Source organism: Rhinoraja longicauda, chromosome 7 (assembly GCF_053455715.1).
Source record: "Rhinoraja longicauda isolate Sanriku21f chromosome 7, sRhiLon1.1, whole genome shotgun sequence".
In the NCBI taxonomy this organism is placed as follows: Eukaryota; Metazoa; Chordata; class Chondrichthyes; order Rajiformes; family Arhynchobatidae; genus Rhinoraja; species Rhinoraja longicauda.
In genome coordinates this window covers 48,571,584-48,588,112 of record NC_135959.1, presented here as the reverse complement: position 1 = coordinate 48,588,112, position 16,529 = coordinate 48,571,584, and the positions used below count along the sequence as shown (strand labels likewise).

At 38.9% G+C, this 16,529-nt stretch overlaps 1 protein-coding gene across 1 annotated transcript in view; it reads left to right on the top strand.

Annotated features, from left to right (window-relative positions):
* Positions 1 to 16,529, top strand: part of aasdhppt (aminoadipate-semialdehyde dehydrogenase-phosphopantetheinyl transferase) — a 38,726-nt gene that overhangs the window by 11,679 nt on the left and 10,518 nt on the right. The window contains exons 3-5 of the mRNA XM_078402505.1: positions 8,675 to 8,796; positions 12,137 to 12,298; positions 16,440 to 16,517. Coding sequence (XP_078258631.1) covers positions 8,675 to 8,796; positions 12,137 to 12,298; positions 16,440 to 16,517 — 362 coding nt within the window. The remainder of the gene's footprint in view (positions 1 to 8,674; positions 8,797 to 12,136; positions 12,299 to 16,439; positions 16,518 to 16,529) is intronic.

The window sequence follows — 16,529 nt, the reverse complement described above, 5'->3', positions numbered from 1 at the left end:
AAATCTAAGTTTGCATGAAATGTATTCCCTCACAGTAATTATGAACAAATTCCACAAGATGGTGCTTCTGAGCTGCAGTTGTGATTAGATCCACAAAATACAAATTGCAATATTCTGCGAGGCTTACTACTCATCAGACTTCTCATTCATTGTTACGGTTCTAAATGTCACCATTCTTCATTGTAGTAAACTATACAAAATTGAAATGCATAAAAACTGGTTGAGAGCGGCTAAGGAATCTGTGCAACCTGACGATTAATAATTCTACTTGGTGCAGAGCAGCAACCAACAAAGCCACCAGAATGTTAAATAATGTAACCACAGCAATGGAAGATAGGTCAGAGGCAGTCACAAGCAAAGTGTCTAGTTATATAACCTTGCTTTGTGTCCATTTCTGGTTGTCGAAGCATCGAGGAGACATAAGAGATGTGGTGACAAGAAGAACAAAGTTGATCTCTTGTACTGAAGGAAAATGGTTCAATCATTGAACTTTTGTTTTTGTATATCATGGCAAGATTTTAAAATTGAGTTTTGAATTGCATTTTGACAATAATAGAAAACCAAGATCTTTCACTGATTGAAAGGATACTCTTTGCCTTCAACTTTGGTCCATTGGAAAAATTCTCAATCTGATAAATGCCTCTTGTGGGCTTGTCTCACTTTCCATGGCATCCTCCAGTCCCGAAACCCTCATTGCTCTCCACTCCACTGCATCACTGATCTTCACTTAATTTGCATTGTGGGTGGCAATGCTTATCAAATAGCTTGCTACCGAGAGAAATCAGAATAAGTTTCAAGGTCATGCAAAACTTGAGTCAGCTGTACATTCAAGCAGCAGCTGCAGAATTGAGGAGTGATTTCATGTACTCGGCCCTAAGCTATTTCTTGGCATGATAATACAGACAGGCTTTCCCACTATTATTGCCTAACGGGAGCTTGGTTTTGCCAACAGATCAGTGATATCCACGTTCATTGCATGGGTTGGAATATAGTCCAGATGCCTAGTGCATGGCACTTGACGTATTCTAAAGTTTGTCTTTTCTTTGTGTGACTAGTTTGGACCAATTTTTTTTTGCCCAATTTAAGATCTCTGAACCAATCCGATATTCTTATCGTAACACTATACCATCAAATTTGTGCAAAAGACAGAGTGCATAATTCAGTCAGGGTTAACATAGTCAAATCGCCTGCCAGAAATCCTTCTGCAATCAGCATATCAAACTCTATATTGAATCTGATACATTTTCCTTTACAAGCCAAAAACAGATGGGCTTCATTGTGTTGACTGTTGGTCTTCATATCTGTCTATCGGAGATAGTAATGGGAAGTCAGGCACAAATTGTAGTCACCAAAATTAGATGTGATTGTTTGATGGATTGGAGGTGTAACATTTACGGGGATGGAAGGAGAGTCACATATATCAATGTTAAATGGAATTTAGGGATGTGGATATTTGGTTGTGAAAGAATATTAGTTTGTCCTTTGTCACCTTGCTTCGTCTCAGAAGTCATGCATACAGTCCCCAGAAATTAGCACAGATGATGCTGCAGTTTGGGGTGGAGATTTCAGTGAGGCAATATTGGCATTGGCCATGCTTCCAAAGACTATTTATTGCTGGTCGGTGAGTATGTTCTTAAGCTATTTAAGGAGCAATAAATCTTGGTATGGTTTAATGCAGTAACTCATTCAATTCTTAATTGTCTGACTGAATTATAGACAGTGGAGCTGCAGTCAAACCGTGTTCTTATCAGAATGCATTGAAGCTGCCACGATCACAAAGGGCAGCTTTAGGTAATCTTCAGAATAAATCAGGATCTTGATTAAATGGCATGACGTGGAATGGGGCCAATTGTAACGCGTTCCCTATCAGATTTATTGTGGATTGAATACTACAATATTTGCTCTGATTCAGAATTAATTTCAGGAGGACAGATTTAGCACTGTTCAATAACTTCTCAAAGGAGGATTCAAATATGTAGGTTGTTGGAATAAAAACTTCATAATTGTAAGAAGTAAAAAATATAATTTAAGAACCATGGTGCTTCACAACTGGAGAATTATCTTTGCGTAGTGACTGGGGTAACATGAGGAAATTAGGCCGAGACCTGCGTGCAGCATTGTCTCTCAAATGATAATGAGGTAGAGGAGGAAATACCCTCTTTTGGCACAGTTGGTTGAGGGATGAGGCACGAGATAAATCCTGCTCCTCCGTGAATAATGCTTTGAGCTTTTGAGAGTAGAATGTCAAATGGGTCTGATGAGTATTGAATCAATTTCAAATTGTCTCATGCTTACAAAACAAAACTTGTATAAAACTACTGTCATTCAATGTCAAGGAATTTCTGCTGGGACGAATGGTTGCTCTTCACTTTATAAATTTGTGATGTTGCTTATGAGTTAAACACGCAGACTTCTATTGATGAGAAGCAGAAACAAGAGTCCACTGAACCTTTTAAGGTTGCGGATGATCCAAAACTGAATGCTACACTCCCATTCTTTCTATGCATCCTATGACTCCATTTTACTTCACATATTTGCCATCTCCACTTTGAATATACTCAATAATTGTCTGTACTGCTCCCTGGCTTGGAGAGTTCTAAAGAGTCATGAACCTCAGAAATTATTTGTCACCTGTCTTAAATGGGCAATTCCTTATTTTGAAACTGTTTCCATGTGCTAGATACACCAGAACAGAAAATATTCCGTCGGTTTCCATCCCGTCATTTCCCTCAGAATTTTAAAGATATTATAATCTTAAGATTGATAAGATCTTATTCATCCAGATTCTTGGATTTTGGACATCCTGTTCAACTTCTATGTATTCATCGGCTTCTTATTATGAGAATTAATCCTTAAACGTTTGTAGTTTGCAATGCAAGTATATTCTAACTTTTAAATATTAAGTGCAAGTACTCCAGGTCGGTCTTACCAATGCCCTGAAACATAGCATCAAGATTTCCCTACATTTTTACCCAGCACTCCTTGTAATAATTGTATGACATGAGCCTCTCTACTTATTTATTGTGTCTGCATGCTACATTTATGTTTCATGTTCTAGGGCTCCCAGATCTCTTTGAACTACAACCATATTTGTATTCTCACTTCATTTAAATCATTTTGCTTTTCGTTCTTCCTTCGTGATTAAACGACTTCATGTTTTCCCACATTATTATGCAATTTGCCAACTTATCACCCGCAACCTAAACCTATTTCTATCACATTGGAGATTGGAGAATCCTCTTCAAGGTGTACATCGGCAAATTTGACTGCAGGTCTCTGGGTCCCTTGATCCAAATCATGAGTAGGTCTTAAATAATTGAAGTCCCAGCACTGATCCCTCTACTATCTCAAGGTTTCAGGGTGAATTTATTGTCACATGTACCAATTAAGGTACAGTGAAATTCAGATTGCCATACAGTCATGCCAATAAAGAGCAACGACACCCAAATAACATGAACATCCACCACAGTGACTACTCCCACATTCCTCACTGTGATGGAAGGCAAAAAAAAAGTTCAATCTTCTTCCCTTCTTTGTTCTCCCGCGGTCGGGGCACTCGAACCTTCCGTTATCGGGCAATCTTGGCTCCCGCAACCGGCGGTCGAGTCCTCCGCATCGGGGTGATCAAGCTCCCGCATACCGGGCAATCAGACTCCCGAGTCGGGGCTGGTTGAACCTCTTGCGGCTTGGAGCTTCCCGACATCAGTCTCTACCCGATACTGTGAGCTCCTCGATGTTCAAATCCACAGGCCGCAGTTGGAGCATCGATCCCAGGCAAGGAATCACAAGCTCTGATGGTAAGTCCACGGCCCCGCAGTGGTGTTCAAAGTCAGTCTCGAGCAAGGCCGCCAGCTCCATGATGTTGGGCTGCAGCGACCGAAGATACAATACAGAAAAAAAATCACATCTCCGGCAAGGGAAGAGATTGAAAAAAAGTTTCCCCAGATTCCCCCCACCCCCACATAAAACAAACCAGAGAACATTAACACATATTTTTTAAAACACACTAAAAATAACAAAAAAGACAGACAGTAGGCGAGGCTGCCATCACTGACGGTGCCACCCGGTGGGAAAAACCCCATAATCCTGAACTTGTTTTCTGTAAGTTCCCTATCCTCGCCACTATATATTCTCTCCAACCTTAATGATAGGATAGGATTTTGTGAATTAATTTCCTGCTTTAAAAGAATTATTGTGAAAGTAGCAAAGATGCTTAAAGTGTAATAATTTGGCAAGAAATGCTTCAATGACTTCAGACTTGGCCATCAATTGCACAAGTTGGCCAAGGTGTAAAAGCCATACCATTAGCTTAACAAAAATGCCCTCCATCGGGTCTCAATTTTTCTGTTCTTTCATTGTGCATACAAATTGAAGATGGCACTTTAAACCAAATTACTTAAAGCCTAAGTACCTTTTTAAGTATGATAATTGTTAGTTGGTGACAGCCAGTCGTTTTGACGGTGGCGAGCAACTCCTACAGTATAGTATTTTATTTTTCGTGGTTTAAATTTGTTGGGGATTTTAAAGGGACTTTCATCAATTCTGCTTTTTTCCTTTTTCAATGGACAATAGGTGCAGGAGTAGGCCATTCGGCCCTTCGAGCCAGCACCACCATTCAATGTGATCATGGCTGATCATTCTCAATTCAGTACCCTGTTCCTGCCTTCTCCCCGTACCCCCTGACTACGCTATTCTTAAGAGCTCTATCTAGCTCTCTCTTGAATGCATTCAGAGAATTGGCCTCCACTGCCTTCTGAGGCAGAGAGTTCCACCGATTTACAACTCTCTGACTGAAAAAGTTTTTCCTCATCTCTGTTCTAAATGACCTACCCCTTATTCTTAAACTGTGGCCCCTGGTTCTGGACTCCCCCAACATTGGGAACATGTTTCCTGCCTCTAACGTGTCCAACCCCTTAATAATGTTATATGTTTCGATAAGATCCCCTCTCATCTTTCTAAATTCCAGTGTATACAAGCCTAGTCGCTCCAGTCTTTCAACATACGACAGTCCCGCCATTCTGGGAATTAACCTAGTAAACCTCCGCTGCACCCCCTCAATAACAAGAATATTCTTCCTCAAATTTGGAGACCAAAACTGCACACAGTACTCCAGGTGCGGTCTTACTAGGGCCCTGTACAACGGCAGAAGGACCTCTTTGCACCTATACTCAACTCTTGTTATGAAGGCCAACATTCCATTGGTTTCTTCACTGCCTGCTGTACCTGCATGCTTCCTTTCAGTGACTGATGCACTGGGATCTTATTGCAAACTTTCCTGATATTTATGTTCCAGATTTGTTACTCAATGAACCATTCTAACTACTTGATTGGACTCTTCTGTTGTATTTTATGCTCATTACTTCACAGTTTTTCAAAATGCCTTAGACAAATTCTCTTCGGTCAAATTTAAAATGCCATATCGAGGGAGGAAAAATGTACAGTTAACAACTTGCTTTGCAACCAAAAATAGAATGTGAGACTGACATGCAAGCCTAACCAAGTAGTTAGGGGAATTTTATTAGCCACTATATTTATCCAAGATATTTTTATTGTGATTTTTTTTTTTTTTTTTTTTTTTTTTTTTTTGATGATGAAAGTTGCTTGTTCATTTAATGTCCTCTTGGGTAAATGTTATTTATAATTCCCAGCCATTAAATTTCTAATATAAAGTGGTCCCGTGTTCTTGTAATCTGGTAAATCCAGAACATTTAAGGCATCTGTATAAACAGTCATGCATAAAATCAGCACTGAAATGTTCATGTAAGTACTTCTATGAAAGCTTCTATAAATAACTTGGTAATATATATCAATATCAGCATACAGCCTTTGCAATCAAACCAGCTGCAACACAGTGAAAGAGCAATAGAGCTGTACAGCACAGAAACAGACCCTTCAACCTACCCTGTTCTTGCAGACCAAGTTGGGATATTGGGTTGGTCCCATTTGGCCCATAGCCCTCTAAACCTTATCCATCTGTCCAAATGGCTCTTAGAAGTCATAATTCAATCCACTTCTACAGCTTTCATTAGCAACTCATTCAGATACTTACTACCCTCTGAGTGAGCATGTTGCGACTGATGTCCCTCTGAAATCTCGCCCCTCATCTATGCCTATGCCCTTGAATTTTAGACTGAGCATTCATTTTACCATGCCCTTCATGATCTTGTACACCTCTAAGCTTACCCCTCAACCTCTTATGCTCCAAAGAAAGAAGTTCCAGCCTATCCAACCACTCTCGGTAGTCAAGCCCACAAGCCGGGGTAACATCCTGGTGAATCTCGTCTGCACCCATTCCAATTTAATGACATCTTGCAGTACTTAATACCCTTCCCAATGAAGGCGAGCATGCCAAATGCTACCTTCACTCTACTGTCCACCCCACTTGCCATTTTCAGGGAATCATGTGCCTGTTCTCCCAGATCTGCTCTGCAACACTCTTCAGCACTCTACCATTTACTGTGCAAGTCCTGCCCTGGTTTCACATACCAAAATGCACACTTCACACTTGCCAGAGTTAAATTCCAATTGCCATTCCTTGGCCACCTTCCCAACTGATCTACATCCTGTTATAAACGTCGAATTCTTTCATCACTGTCTACAATACTACCAATTTTGGTATAATCTGCAAATTTACTAACATCGTCAACAATGTATATGACAAATGAAAGGAGACCCAACATTGACCCTTGTGGTCAACAACATTGACCATTGTGGAAGCCTGACAGGCTTCCAATCAGATAAGCAATCTTCAGCAACTACTTCCTCCAAGCCAATTTTGAATCAAATTAGCTAACTTACCTCAGATTTGTGAGATGTGATTTCCCACACACAACGTCATGCTGACTATCCCTAATCAGTCCATGCTTATCAAAATGCTTGTAGATCCTGTTGCTAAGAATCTCCTTCAACAGCGTTCCCACCACGGCTGTCATGCTCACTGGCGTGTACATCCCTGGCTTGTCTTTACCACCCTTAAATAATTACGTTAGACACCTTCCAGTCTTCCAGAACTTCACTTGTGCCTGACCGTGCAAATATCTCTCGGGCTGCCGCAATTTCCTTCGTAGCTTCCCCCAAGGTCTGGCGATGTACTCTGTGAGGCCCTAGGGATTTTAATGCATTTTAAAACCAACAACTAGTACTTCCTCTTTGGCAATTTGTATATGATCTAAAACATCACAACTGCATGCCTTTGGCTTCCATGATCTTCTGAGTAGAATAAGGATAGGAAGTAGTTATTTAATATCTCCCCCATCGCTTGTGGTTCTACACAAAGACAGCCATATCAGACAGCATTTAATTCATTTATACTTTATTGTCACATGTAGCTAGGTGCAGTGAAATGCTTTGTATATTGGAGGAGTAAATTGCCTCCAATGTAAGTGAGTGGTAATAGCTGAGCGGAGTTGTTGAGAACATGAGAATAAAATGGGATTTGTATAAATGGATACTTCAATGTTGGGCGAACTCAGTGGGCAAAAAGGCCTGTTTCTAACTCTGACTCATTGACTAACTAAAGTTCTTCGGAAAGCTGCCGGGATTTGATGCTGAATAATTCGATCTGAGCACTGTAAATGGATGCTTATAAACACTGATAATGCGATTATCATCTATTACACTTCTCGCATCTCTCGCGTCTTTGAGCAGGTTAATACTGTGTTAATAAATCTTGTTAAAAAAGTATTGCATTGAGCTGGCTGCTCTGCAGCATTCAATTTGTTACTTTATACAGCTTTTAAATTAATGGCAAATAAGTCTTTTTAATGAAGTGAATAGTGTTCAAAATGTAGGAATGTTTTTTTTGTTCTATCCTTTCAAATTGCTGTCTTTCTTTTGCGGTCTTGTGTAATTTGCTTGTAGAAAATGCTATAATCACTACAAATCAATAACTACAGATTTAGGGACAGTTTCTTCCCAGATGCTATGAGGCAACTGAACTATCCTATCACCAACTAGAGAGCAGTCCTGAACTCCCATCTACCTAATTGGAGACCCTGGGACTTTCTTTAATTGGACTTTATCTTGCACAAAAACGTCATTCCCTTTATTCTGTATCTGTACCCTGCGGTGGACTAGATTAGCCTAGCTAAAAGTCTGTTAAATGTCACTATCACATCGATTTTCACCACCACCACGGCAGCCCATTCCAGCCACCCCCGACAAAGCTACACCTTCTTGTATTTGACATTTCCACCATGAGTGGCGGGGTGGTCTGACCATTTACACTTGTAATTCTATAAACTATCTGTTCTCCCCTCAGCCTCGAGTTCCAGAGAAAACAATCCCAGTTTGTCCAGCCTCCCAGGGGGTAATGAGCTTGGACCCCAAGATCCTCTGTACATCAATGCTATTAAGAGTCCTGATATTAACTCTCCCCACATTAACTCTCCCCACATTTGACCTCCCAAAGTACAACATCTCGCACTTGCTCGGATTAAACTCCATCTGCCATTTCTTTCCCCATATCTGTGACTGATCTATATTCTACTATATTCTTTGGCGACAACCTTCACAATACACAACTCAAATTTTTGTGTTGCCTGTAAATTAACTAACTGACCCATCTACAACTTAGCCAAACCATTTGAAATTCCGTCATTGTGTAGGTTTTATTTTAGCTTTGTTTACCAAATAAATGGTGAAATAATTGGGACATTTTCTTATCCTTTATTAGGTAGCACCTCTGTTGCAGAATTTTTCCGAATTATGAAAAGACAATTCACAGATCATGAATGGAATACCATCCATACAGCAGGTGATGAATGGGAAAAACTGGACATGTTTTACAGACATTGGGTATGTTTCATTTTTAAAAAGATGCCAATTTCAACATAGATAAATAAAGACAGGTTTACAGGTTTTGCAATATAAAATGCAATATGCTTTGGTATATTGCTTTACAGGTGACTTCTGTGTGTTTATTTTAACTGGACATGTCACAAGGTTAGTCGTACAAGGACAGAGTATGGTTGTAAAAAACAATGATGCGCTGATGCAGTGGTCATGCCAGTTTACAACGTGTCCAGTTTTGGACATGCACCACGACAAAAAAGATATTAAAGTCAGAGAGCGTATCGGGTGAATTTATCTGAGTGAAATCTATAATTGAAGAAGAACATTGTAGATAGACAGCTGTTTTTCCGAAGGTACCTTTAATTTAAAATGGGTTATAACAAAGAAGAAAAAATAGCTATGTGGAGAATCATATAGCACTATATTTTAATTCTCCGTGGAGAGGAATTAGGATAATTTGGTTCACGGAGCATTTGGGAAATGGTTGAGGTAGGGATCACTGAGGGCCAACTATTTAAAGCAAGATTGTGGGTTACTAAAACAATGGAACAGTGGGATGCTCCACGCATGGCAACACATTTAGATGATGGGCTGAATTTCATCCCGCTCTGTGGATCATCTTTAATTGTGGTCCTAGAGTGACATAATGCAAGTTACCAGTCTTAAGCTATCGAGTAAATAGTTTATTAGGGCATTATTTACACCAATAGATCTGCCATGATTAAATGGCTGAGCAGACTGGATGGGCTGAAGGGATTAATTCTGCTCCTATGTCTTGTGATTTTATGATCTAATGTTCAGACATCTCAGCCCATCTGCAGTGGGATTGAATCTTATCTTTCAAAATCAGTCAAACTAATTCCACATTTAGTGTCACTTCTGTATTATCCCAAATGAAATTAGTTCACAACATAAAATACAAGGATCATTGTAAACGCGTTCATCCAAACTGCAAGATCCACTGTAATCAAAGTAGTGAACAAAGCATAGCAAGAAATTAAACTAAAAACAGAAAGTTGGAGTAATTTTTTTCTGTAATTTACTTTTGAAGAACGATTTTCAGATTAAATGAATTGTAGTCTTCATATTTTGATGTAAAGCGTGTTTGCAAAACTTCCTAGACAGAATCGCCATCCTCATTTGGTGAAGTCCTTTATGAATCTCTTAACAGATCATGTAAAGGGATACAGAATAACGTTGTCCATTATTGTTTCTAGGCTGGCCAAGATAGTTAATAGCACACAATTTGTTATTCTGGGGAGCAATGGCATTCGGGATTAGTAAAGGTTCATTTTTTGACATTGTTGTAAAACAGTCGCACAGTGATCTATCATCCAGAGAGTTTGTATCATGCAGGCATGCGCACATTGATCTGCTCCTGATTGATTTAACGTGAGCATTTTTGGCAGTATCACACGAGAGGAGTGCCGTCCAGTTCTAGGATGAGCATTGAATGGGGGGGAATGTTTCTAAACAGGAAGATGTAATGTTTTGATGCCAAAGATAGAGTTTTGTTGCGCACAAAAGACAAACGTGGTAAAATATTTATTGATTCTCCCCCCCTCCCCTAGTATTATTTATCTTTGGCCTCTTTTTCTGCATCGCATGAACACCCCCCCCCCCCCCCCCCCCAACAAAATTGGCATCAAAGGTAAAGCCATGTCATTCTTAAGAAACCTTCTCATTAGTGAGGTGCTGCTGATGATCCCTTGGTTATTTCAGACTTGAGTAGCAAGACCAACTTTGTGTTGTATAAAGTGCAGATGGAGCTCATGAAATTCAGCAGATTTGGAAACTTGTGTTTGTCACAAATGGTGTTGGCAACAACTGTACTATATCTTTTTATAATTCTCAGTTTAAATTACAGTATCTTGAGAGCTTTGTAAATGTAGAAGGAAACTAGGATCTGCACAACCACTGGCCTACATGACTATTTTAAATATGCTCTCAATGTACAGGTAGTTTGCTGGAACTCTGAGTAACTCTGGGACTTGATTTTAAAGGCAGAGAATGCAAATGCAACCACAAGATGTTACATTTTCGTATATAAATCAAAAATCTCCTGAAAACTAATTTAGACCTAAACAGAAAGACTTCAAATAAAATATTAATAATTTTAGAGACAACCATGAGAAATGCTGAAAGTGGAATTGAGAGATGAAAGGGAAATTGAACTAATGCAAAAGGCTCCTAGGGGATGATAAAACACCAAGCAAGGTTAAATAAAAACTACATTGGAATTGGATGACACAGGTAAAGGAAGCAGAATAATTGCAGAGGTGAAAAACTCAGCTGTAAATATTTTGCATCAAATGCTGGTTGAAGAATTTGTTAGTCTTGGAGGAGGGTGCAAAACAATTGTTAGAGCAAAAACTCCAAGGGCTAGTGTTCAAAGGGAAATAGAAGCTCAGTCTAATTATTTTAATCCATCTTACACAAATTTATACTCTGTCATTGAAGAGTAGTAGATGCAGTACCTTTGTCAAAAAAGTATGGAAGGGTAAAATAACTATCAAATTAGTCAAATGTCAATTAAGGGAACTTTAATTTGGTTTTGAATTATAATATTCAATTTATACTATAAATCCATACTTTAATCAATAATAGTAGAATAAGTAATAGTTATTCTACTATTCTAAGTCTACTATTATTAGGAATAGTAATAGTAGACTTAGAATAAATTATTCTAAGAATAATTTAAGTTGAAAGATTTAATAGGAATCTGAGGGGTATTTTTACACAGAGTAGTGGGTGTATGGAATGAGCTGCCGAAGGAGGTAGTTGAGGCAGGGACTATCACAACATTTAAGAAACATTTAGACAGTTACATGGATAGGATAAGTTTAGAGGGAATGTGTAAGAAAGGAACTGCAGATGCTGGTTTAAACTGAAGATAGACACAAAAAGCTGGAGTAGCTCAGCGGGACAGGCAGCATCTCTGGAGAGAAGGAAAGGGTGACGTTTTGGGTCGAGACCCTTCAATCTGCTGAGTTACTCCAGCTTTTTGTGTCTATCATAGGTTTAGAGGGTATGACTATGACTAAATATGATTGACAAACATCATAGCTCTTTTGAAGGAATGAATGACTTAATACAGATACAATTTATGAATTAAGTTTTAAGAAGGCACCTGTCAAGAAAATTACCTTTATATTATACTTTATTTTCTTGTACTTCATCTGATTTCTAAGTGTTGGTGAATTCATAATGGTTACATGGTTTATTGTAATGATTACCATACCAAATTTTTTTGTTCTATTTTAAGTTTCACAACTGAAGATTTTCTAATTTGGAAACAAAACCTTAAAATAATATCTGATAGATGCAATGGGTTAATTTCCAGGCTCTGAAAGAAAGCTTTATAAAGGCGGTAGGCGTTGGCGTTGGATTTGATCTGCAGAGAATTGAATTCCATGTCTCGCCATTACATTTACAAGAAGGCCATGTTCAAAAGGAGACCATAATGTTTTTGGATGGAGAACAGGAAGAAAACTGGGCGTTTGAGGTAAATAACATAACTTTAGTGCAAGTTATTCAGTGTTCTCTTCATTGAAAATACTCACTAATTGCTTCTACTTGTTCGAGTGAATAATGGGTATTCTTGATTTTGTTTCCCCATCTTTGACCATTATTTAATACATGGAACTTAAAATTGCACTTCATCCTCCATGACTATCTGCAGACATAAAGATAACATTTATAGAGCGACACAGCGGTAGAGTTGCTGTCTTACAGTGCCAGACACCCGGGTTTGATCCTGACTACAGGTGCTTCTGTACGGAGTTTGCATGTTCTCCCTGTGATTGCATGGGTTAAATCCATCTATGGGCTCTTACTCTCCAGTACCAATAATCTACACCACCTCCCAGCCTGCAAAATTCCCAATCCACTATTTATTTTAATCGAATCTCTTATCTGTTCTATCAGGAGTGCGGCAGAAGGAGCTGTATTTTTAGCTATCACACTTCCTCTTTTTAAATCATTGCATTTTCAAAATTTCCTTAGCAGAATTTGATCCAACTCTTATTGCCACATTGGCAACCATTTTCAGTTTATTAACCCTTCTGTTGAGAGACATTGGGGCATTTTTCTATCTTATAGATTTATATAAATGCAAGTTGTCATTAAAGTGCAATACCTTTAAATTGAACATGTTTTGATAAATGTCTACTTAAGACACAGAAATGGATTGGAATAGCATCTGGATCTAAAAATGTTCATGTCCCAGCGATTGGCTAGATAAACACAAGTGCCCTGTAATTTCTTTATACTTAGCAGATTTTAAAAGAATTTAGGATATTTGAATTTTCTACAATTAAATGTAGCTGTTAAATTAAATTTAAATGTGCTCTATCTAATAGGTGTAGAGCATCTTTACTCTTGTGCTCTCAACTTCTTATTAAAACCAACATATAATTTGCAAGATAATCGGTCTGAAGAAGGGTCCCAACATGAAATGTCACCTTCCACATTCTCCAGAGATGTTGCTTGACCCGCTGAGTTACTCCAGCATTTGTCTTTTTTTGTAACCCAGCATCTGTAGTTGCTTGTGTCCATACCATTTGCATTCCTTTTTGCTTGCTACACTTCCATGTTAACTTTCATTGACTTTAGTGCAAGTATATCTTGATTCCTTTCAATACCAGAGTTACAAAATCTGCATCACTAATAAAAATTACTCTGCTTTTGTTTTGTGCCCATTGTAAGTAGCACCATATTTTTCCACATTAGAATGTCTTTGCCACGTTTTTGCCCATTCACTCAGCTTATCTTTGTTCACTGAAATCTCCTCCACATCCTTGTCCACACTTAAGCCCACATAGTTTAATACCATCAGCAAACTTGAAAATGTAACATTTGGTCCACTTTGCCAAATTGTTGATAAAGTTGTGAATAGCTGAAAGCTAATCGTGCTTTAGCTGTCAGTGATACTGTAAGTCTCTGTATGCCTCTATATGTGCCACCAATTCAATTGGAGATATGATTCAATAACATTATCCTTTCCCTGTATGTTATTAGCGGTAGCGCAGCGGTAGAGTTGCTGCTTTACAGCGAATGCAGCGCCGGAGACTCGGGTTCGATCCTGACTACGGGTGCTGCACTGTAAGGAGTTTGTACGTTCTCCCCGTGACCTGCGTAGGTTTTCTCCGAGATCTTCGGTTTCCTCCCACACTCCAAAGACGTACAGGGTATGTAGGTTAATTGGCTGGGTAAATGTAAAAAATTGTCCCTAGTAGGTGTAGGATAGTGTTAATGCACGGGGATCGCTGGGCGGCACGGACTTGGAGGGCCGAAAAGGCCTGTTTCCGGCTGTATATATATGATATGATATGATATGATAATAAATTAGGTTTTGCAAAGTTGTAAAATCTGCCTCAAAAGTAACTGGGTAGTGCATTTCATATTTTCAACATACAAAAAGCTCCACTGGTAATTTAATTTTTCATGTGGTAAGATTGCCTGTTCATTATTGATTTGCCAAAAAAAAACAAAAAAAACCTGCCAATACTTTGAAAACATTCTCGCCAAACCACAATTGGATACATTATTTTTATTTTCCAGAAAAAAAGTATTTGTGTTTCATAATTACAATTTCCCTTCAATGAGTGGTATTAGATTGAATTATATGCTATACCTTTTTCCATGACCATGCGTAGAGCCTATCTAAACATTGTAAACATTTAATAACAGTGCCTTGCTTTTATTTTCATGGTCTCAATACACAAATCCCTGGAGTAGAGTTTATAACTGAAATTGGAAGCTGTTTGGAGGACTTGGGTTATTTGCAGCTGCCCCCAAGGTAGCTACAATACTCACATTTATTGAGCAAGTGGAAACATTGCCCAAAAATATCTTCCTCTAAAAGCAGGCCCAATCTCATCTGCAGTTGCTTTACCATTACTGTACTCAGTCATCAGTTGTGATAGAAGATGTCAGCAGCATTGCTCTTAGATGCCAAATACTTCCCATCAATGCTCATGAGTTCTACTAGAACAAGAGATTCTTGATTGCAACTGTGATCCATACATGGACTAAACAGCTGAATGTCCAGCTAGGAACTCCAAGCAGCATTTTATGGAGTGTCACCAAGGAGACAGAGAAAAATTGCAGCCAGTGGGCAATGAGAGACAACTCTCCATTCTGGAGTAATACCACAAGCATCAAAAGTGTTGGTGATTGAGTGATGAAGTAGCAAGTGCCATTTACTCCACACAAACAGCAGACAAAGACCAGCTGAAAACAAAATAATGGAATTATAACATCAACACTTAGGTAGTATGGAAGAGGTGTTGGCTGAAGTAGGAAGTCAGGAGGGGATTGGTTGATTAGTTCTTGTTATATACCTCTTCATTTTCTATGACACCACCTATTTTAGTATCATCTGCAAACTTACTAATCAGGCCTTGCACCACTAGTCAAAGGCTTCCGGTCTTAAAAACGACCTTCAAACGCCACCCTTTGTTTCACACCTTTAAGTCAATTCCGAACATCCAGAGATGCTGCCTGTCCCGCTGTTACTCCAGCATTTTGTGTCCATCTTCCGTATAAAGTTAGCTAGTTCTCCCTGAACCATATGGAATCTAATCTTTCGAAGCAGCCTGCAATGCAGAACCTTAAAGGCTTTGCTGAAACCCTTATAGACTATGTCTGCAGTCCTGCCCTCAACCACCGTGGTTATTTTAAACAAAACTCATCAAATTCGTGAGACACTATCTCCCATTCATAAAACAATGCTGACTATCACTGATTAACCACTGCCTTCCCAGATGCATGTATATTTTATCCCTCAGAATCCACTGGAATTGTTGTGTAGGGCGAAGATCTTCATCATGAGGGGTAACCTTACATGGAAGCGGGACTTAACCACAAGACCCAAATCTGTCATCTTAGCCATTGGTATTCTTAATAGATCACCATCCAACCTCTTCTGGTGTAGAGAATTCCAAAACTGTCTAGTCTTCCAATGAGAGATGGCTCTTCATCTGTTTAAAGTGAGGTTATCTCTTACCCTGAGGCTGGATTTAGACATTCACACTCGGACAATCTATAAAGCTTCCATGGAGTTTTGTATTTTTCATTGAAGTCGCCCCCCATTTTTCCCTCAATCTTTCTTTATACATGGTCCCTTCATTCTAGGATTCATCTCGGTAACCTTCACTGCACCAGCTCCTGGTTGGATATCTTCAGACCAAAGGATAACATCCAAAATGTCTCTGTCCTTTAAATCCAAAATGTCTCTGTCCTTTAAAACAACAACACTGTCTTGTATAGTTGTAGCAAGACTTCCTTTCTCTTTGTCTCCAACCTCTTGCATTAAAGGAGCATTCCATTTTACATAATTGCTTCCTGTATCTGTATGCTAATAGCATGCTTCATGTATGAGGATTCTCAGTCAACACCAGAATAAAACACTGCATTTCCATTCTTCTAACATAAAGCAGGTACTTTGGTGTTTTTTTTACATTTTAGAACATAGAACAGTACAGCCTCAGAACAAGCTCTTCTGCTTACAATGTCCATGCCTAACATGATGCCAAATTAAACTAATCGCCTCTGCCTGCAGTAAATCTCAGTCTAAACCGTCATATTCATTTATTTTATTTCCATGTATACAAAACTGTAAATGATGTTTCTTTTTAAATCAGGAAACTATGCTGGATGATCGTCATCATGTTGCTGTTGCACTTGGCAAACAAGACACCATCGGCAAATACCCAGGAGAGGTAATAACATTT